The following is a 4,977-nucleotide window of genomic DNA, read 5'->3' as shown; positions in this document are numbered from 1 at the left end:
TAGTGACTTTTAATCTCTAAAGAAGCAAACAGGGTGACTAAGAAGATGTTTGGTTCCCAACTAAACTTTAGTGAGTCCCTAAAATAACAAACAGGGTAACTAAAATAGGTCTTACAAATAGGATTTTTAGGGACTAAAGTTTACTCCCTAAAGATTATGAGAGTGACTAATGGTGCATTTGGTTGGAGAGTCAACTAGAATGAATTGACTTCATTCTAGTTTTTGAGAATGGAGCCATTCTATTATGTGTTTGGCAAGCAGAACAGAGCCACTCTATTTTTTGGTTGAAGAGTAGAATAAAGCGGAGCCGCTCTATTTTTTGTTTGGTTGGATAGTGGTATGAGTGTAGAGGTGAAGGAGAGCGCTCACATCCAGTCGTTTTGGTGGGGCGGAAGTTTTCCAATAATTTATGCTAATTTGCATATGGAAACTCTAGGAGTCGCTCCACTCTTTTTTTTGTTGGAAACTAAACATTCATAAAATAGAAATAGAGCCTCTCCATTCTCCTCCACTTTTCAACCAAATACACCCTAAAGGTTTGTTCGGTTTAGAGGTAGATTGAAGGAGATTAAATCTCTTTCTATATAAATTTATATGGAGGAGATTTAATCACATCTAATCCTACTCAATCCACTCCTAAGCTAACAAGCCCTAAAAAACCCAAACAACCTATAAAACCCCAACTAAAATTTAGTCCTCTAGTCACAAAGAGATGACTAAAAGAGACTAAAAATGGATATTAATTGACAGCTCTTACCGTCTCTCTCTAATGCACGGTGAAGACATGCGTGCGTACGGTGAAGTCCCAATCACCTAGGCATACATTAATTAAGGGTATTGCATTCAATATACACAATAATTAATACTGATTACTAAAATCAAATAAAGTATTTTAATAATTAAATATTAGTCACTGAAATTTAGTGAGGTGACCAAACACCGCCTCGATATGACACGGACTAAATTAAACTTTAGGGGTCGTTCGGTAGCTCAGGATCGGATCCAGGCCGGGAGCAGTTACAAGCCAGGATTCAGTGAAGCCAACCCTTTCACTCATTTCGGACAGATTCGATCCGGAGGGAATAAGACCGAGATTTGTACTGGGCAGTAGTGGGAGAGGAAACTCCAAACCGGATCGCTTTTGTTTTTTATTCAGGTCGTAACGAACGGTTCATAGAGAGACAACCGAATTTCAAACCGGCTCATTTTTTCCATCCGGAACCAGACCTGGAATAAACCAGACCAACTGAAACGAACGAGGCCTTATCCCTATTCCATCCGGATATATTTGGTCAGGATTGAAACCAGAAACAACTAATAATAGTTGTTCGGCTATGTCTAACTCAGAATGAAACCAGATTGAAAACAGGTCATTCCAACCATTTTCACCTCCTCAGCAGCTCGGATCAAATACACATCTACAAGCTCTCGGAAACCAAAACTAAACAGGCCCTGCATCACGTGCCACGTCCGATCTTTGCCCAAGCTGTCCGACAATAGGACGCCGAGCAAATGCAAATTCGGCCACGCGGCGCCCCATGTCCTGGTGCCTGATGCCCGTCCGGCACGTACGGCAAGTACATATACTCCATGCCATGCATGGAGCCCTGCCTCGGTGGCCTAGGACACTTGGCATCGAGGCTCGTCCGTGTCCGTACGCGCGTATTCTGACGTCACGACCTAACTTTATCACGAGCTCGGGCCCCCAGTCCACCGTGCCGTCCACGATGTGATCCAGTCCAGTGACACCTTGACACGACCGCCGCCATGATCCACCCCGGCCCGGTCCGCCGCTCCCCCCCTCGATGGATTGGATTCCGTTCATCTCGTCTAGTGCAGTACAGTAGGCAGTACAAAAAGTGACACTCCCATCGTCTTATCGATTGATGCTAGTCTTTTCTTTGCAAGCGCTTTTTTTTTTCTTTTCTCTACGGAACTGTATGTCTGCGGCTAACCACGAGCATGTAGCAGAAAACAAAACGCTTCTCTGTTTCGTGCACGACTGCACGTCGATCGAGAGGACAAACTCGCCATCGCCGGTAAAATTTACAGCTAGGCAACCAGTCAGACGTAGTAGGAGTACAAGTGAAGTGATTTGTCTAATGCACCATCGCGCACTGTACACAACTTCACTAGTAATCTGGCGAGTATGTACAAGGTGTCGGCGTCAATTGGACGCTCGCTGGGCATCGCCAGCCTACGGTACTGACGTCCGGCAAGGTCCGCGCTCGACGACGACGACGACGGCGAGGGGGAGGACGGGGCACTCTGCCGGCCCCGCCGAGGCCTGCGCCGACGCGCAGGCGCAGCACTGCATCAGGGGGTCCGCGGATGCCGGCGGCTCCAGCGCCTGCGCCAGCACGAGGGCGGTGCGGCAGGAGGGGCACGTGGACGTGCAGAGGAGCCAGGTGTCGACGCAGGCCGCGTGGAAGGCGTGGGCGCAGGGCGGGAGCACGCGGACCTCGTCCCCGGGCGCGAACTCGGCGAGGCAGATGGCGCACTCCGGCCGCTCCCCGTCCTGGCCCTCCTCGAACGCGAACGGCACGGTCGGCAGCTTCTCCAGCGCGGCCCTGTCGACCCCCTTGCGCGGCGCCGGCATTGCCGCCTCGTCGTCGCCGTCGTCGACGGGGCCCCGCGCGTCCACGGAGTAGGACGAGGGGTTGCACAGCCGCGAGCACCGCGCGACGAAGGCCAGGCCGACGACGCAGAGCAGGAAGCAGAGCACGGCGGCCAGGATGAGGAACGTGTCCGTGTGCACGCCGCCCCCCGCGGACGCCGGCGGGGGCGTGGCCGCCACCCCGGCCAGGTGCTCGACGGTGGCCTGCAAGTGCCGCATGCTATTGCTCGGTGGGAGACGAGTGGTGGGGCGGAGGCAGCAGAGAGGGACCAGTTTAGGTCAGGGTGCTGCAGGGTGCAGTGGAGCTCTCTCTCTCTCTCTCTCTCAGTCTTTCTCTTGTTGGGCTAGCTGGTGGTGGTGGGATGGGAAGGAGGCCGGGTTTAGGCGCCGGGGCTGCGTTTTTATAGTGTAGTGCCATGTCAGCCAGGAGACGGCGATACATACATAGTACACGGCGCCTAGGCCGCATTTTTATTATTATTGTTGGGTGTGTCCTCTACAGCTGGTCATCAGTGACCGGATTGGGCTAAACCCAACTATCTATCTCTTTAAATGGGCCCTTGATTGGGAGGGCCCACGCTAACCTCGGTTGGAGCCCCCAGACACACGACGCTATATATAGGACTAAGGGGTCGCAGGAAAGATTAACGCTAGTACCTCGCCCCAAAAAAAAACCCTAGTCCGAGAGGCCCCCATCGCCTAGGCGTCGAAGTGTTTGGAAACGCGACAACCAGACAGTGGCTCGGATCACGATGCCTGCTGCTTCTCTGCAGGGCAACAATATGAAGATAGCAACAGCAACAACAAGGTATGTTTCCCCGTTCCTCTCAGTAGATCAGTAGATCAGATCTACACGTCATCAAGGTTTTACTTTCAGTTACGGATTTGTATTCTAGGGACTTAGGAATCGATCCTAGACAGCATAGATTCTAACAATGGTATCAGAGGCATCCTAAGAACCCTAGAACTCCTAATCCACATCAGTTTTATGAGATCACAGAAAGGTCTCGATTAATGTGATTGAGCTTATTTTTTTTTATTATTGTTCATCACCGAGATCAGAGAGATAATAGAACAGAAAGAAGTCGATGCTCTCAGGTTAGGGTTTTCCCTAACCCTAGAGATTTAGGTTTGACCACTGTAAGAGACACAGTGTGTCTCAGCCTCAAACCAGAGAGAGGTCACATAACTGTCTAGGGTTAGGATTTATGACCTAACCCTAATCGGTACACCTGTAAACAGGTACTCGTGATTTTTTTTAATAAACGGTCAAGAACAGATCAGAAAAAAGTCGTACAGAACGAAGCTAGGGTTAGAACCCTAATTTTTTTCAAAAACCACGTGAATCAAAAGTGTACAGATGCACTAAAATCATCACAGAAAATAACAGAAATATCGCGGGACCCAGATCTATGATTCTTTACCTCCAAAACTCGATCCCGTTACAAAATCACTTGAGGGATCGAGTTGAGGATAGATCCTGGGGAGAGAGAGGTTCGCAGGCGACGGCTAACAGTGCCGCAGTTCTTAACTCGTCGGACTGGGCCTCGACCACCGCGCAGCACCCATCCGACGACGGCGCGCCCACCCGAAGGGACGCGCACGTCGGCGGGATGGGGATGCGAGGCGGCTCAGGCCGGCCATCTCCGGTGCATTGAAGCCAACCGTGCGTTAGTAATCTCCAAAATCAGTAAACAGTGAAAGAAAGAAAAAAAAAAGAGAGAGATAGGAGCATGCAACGCGCAGGAACGGCCGTACTCGGGCACGTTCGGCCAGTAGCTCTGTGCTCTAGCGGCTGCTCAGACAAAGAATCAGAGAAAGAAACAAGCGTGATGCTCCCTGGCGGCCGAGTGGAGCAGCGGCTGGGGAGAAGAAAATTAAAAAAAAAAAAAGGGAAACCAGAGGCGGCACTTGAGCATAGCTCGGCCATGAGGCCCATGCAGAAATGCATGGATAGCTCCTGGCGGCCGGCAGTCTGTTAGTGGCCATGCAGCCATGCAGGAACGCAAGGAGAAATCCTGGCGGCCGGCTGGCTGTTTGTGGCGGCTGGGATACAGGAGTAGAATGTTTTAGGGTTTTTTTTTTTCCACCGGCACCGAGATCTCCGCCTTTTATAGCATGCGCGCAAGAATCTGGACCGTCGATCCGGCTGCACGGCCAGGATTTCGGCGGGGTGGGGGTAGCGCCCCGCATGGGCTAACTTCACGGCCTGGGCCCAGGTTGCAGTCCAGGCGCGCGCCCTCTCCTCTCATGGGCCGCCAGCGCGCGGCTGGGCCACATGGCCAGACCCGGGGTGGGCCGAACAAGGCCGAGCCGGGTGGTCGGCCAGGCCGAAATGGCTCCAATTTTTTTTTTCTGGA

At 51.6% G+C, this 4,977-nt stretch overlaps 2 protein-coding genes across 2 annotated transcripts; both read right to left on the bottom strand.

Moving 5' to 3' along the window:
* Positions 1-1,912: 1,912 nt before the first annotated feature.
* Positions 1,913-2,987, bottom strand: LOC100280547 (RING-H2 finger protein ATL2A). Its single transcript, NM_001153466.2, has one exon. It carries the CDS (start codon positions 2,834-2,836, stop codon positions 2,198-2,200), a length of 639 nt encoding a protein of 212 aa, NP_001146938.1. The 5' UTR covers positions 2,837-2,987; the 3' UTR covers positions 1,913-2,197.
* A 924-nt stretch (positions 2,988-3,911) lies between these two features.
* On the bottom strand, positions 3,912-4,701 carry LOC100277373 (uncharacterized). The gene is given in 1 exon segment (NM_001364192.1): positions 3,912-4,701. A coding segment is annotated over 1 exon segment (264 nt). The 5' UTR covers positions 4,569-4,701; the 3' UTR covers positions 3,912-4,304.
* Between the last annotated feature and the right edge of the window lie 276 nt (positions 4,702-4,977).

This window comes from Zea mays, chromosome 7 (assembly GCF_902167145.1).
Source record: "Zea mays cultivar B73 chromosome 7, Zm-B73-REFERENCE-NAM-5.0, whole genome shotgun sequence".
Lineage (NCBI taxonomy): Eukaryota > Viridiplantae > Streptophyta > Magnoliopsida > Poales > Poaceae > Zea > Zea mays.
The sequence above is the reverse complement of the archived record's forward strand: the minus strand, read 5'-3'. Positions and strand labels throughout refer to the sequence as shown.